Genomic DNA, 823 nt, shown 5'->3' on the forward strand with positions numbered 1-823 from the left:
ACCGGAAAAAATAAAAACAAAACTCCTTTACAAGCTTTCCCGTATTGTAATGTTTCCTCTGGTTGCCCTCCACAGATAAAACTGTGAAGCTGTGGAAAGTCAGCGAGCGTGATAAAAGGCCAGAAGGCTACAATCTGAAAGATGAGGAGGGCCGGCTTCGAGATCCTGCCACCATCACAACCTTGCGGGTGAGTCCAGCATCTTTCTGTTCTCTTGGCCACCAGGGTCAGGGGAAGGGCTCCTCAGTTTGGCCACATGCTGGCTGCTCCCGCGAGATGCAACTGCAGTGTGTGAGGGAGGAAGACCCAGAGAGACTCAGCTTACCTGAGTCTCTAGTGGCAGGAGCAGCAGGATAGGCACCAAGTTCCAGTAACTGCAAATCCATGCATTTCCTTTCAACCCCAAAGACTTACCCACATGGCCACTGCCTCGCATTACTATATGCTTAGCCTCTACCTGTTCACTTTATCTGAATTGTCTTGAGCATCCTCTGTACTCAAGGTCCAGGGCATAGGACTACCCAGATGGAAAGTCGGAGGCTTGCGATTCAGAATATGAACTTCTGTATCTAATAGGCCTGGGTTCAAATTCAGCCACTTACTAGACACTCACACTGTCATTTAACGTTTTTGAGCTTTAGTCATGCAAGTTATTTTAGTTTCTCCATCTGCTAAACAGTGAACCTTATACTTACTGCCCATGGATTTATGAAGATAAAATGCAGTGAGGGTGGAAAGTCCTTACTCTGTGGCTGGGACTCAATAAAAGATATGTACTATTAGTCTGAGTAGCTTCCTTCCTGCCCTCCAGAAATGCACAGTCT

General features: G+C 46.8%; 1 protein-coding gene across 7 annotated transcripts in view; it reads left to right on the forward strand.

Moving 5' to 3' along the window:
* PPP2R2B (protein phosphatase 2 regulatory subunit Bbeta) overlaps positions 1-823 on the forward strand; it is a 383,456-nt gene that overhangs the window by 294,708 nt on the left and 87,925 nt on the right. For all 7 annotated transcript variants that reach the window (XM_006922957.1, XM_006922958.1, XM_006922959.1 and 4 more), the window contains one exon: positions 76-188. In XM_006922957.1, the coding sequence (XP_006923019.1) occupies positions 76-188 (113 nt within the window). The remainder of the gene's footprint in view (positions 1-75; positions 189-823) is intronic.

This window comes from Pteropus alecto, unplaced genomic scaffold (assembly GCF_000325575.1).
Source record: "Pteropus alecto unplaced genomic scaffold, ASM32557v1 scaffold78, whole genome shotgun sequence".
In the NCBI taxonomy this organism is placed as follows: domain Eukaryota; kingdom Metazoa; phylum Chordata; class Mammalia; order Chiroptera; family Pteropodidae; genus Pteropus; species Pteropus alecto.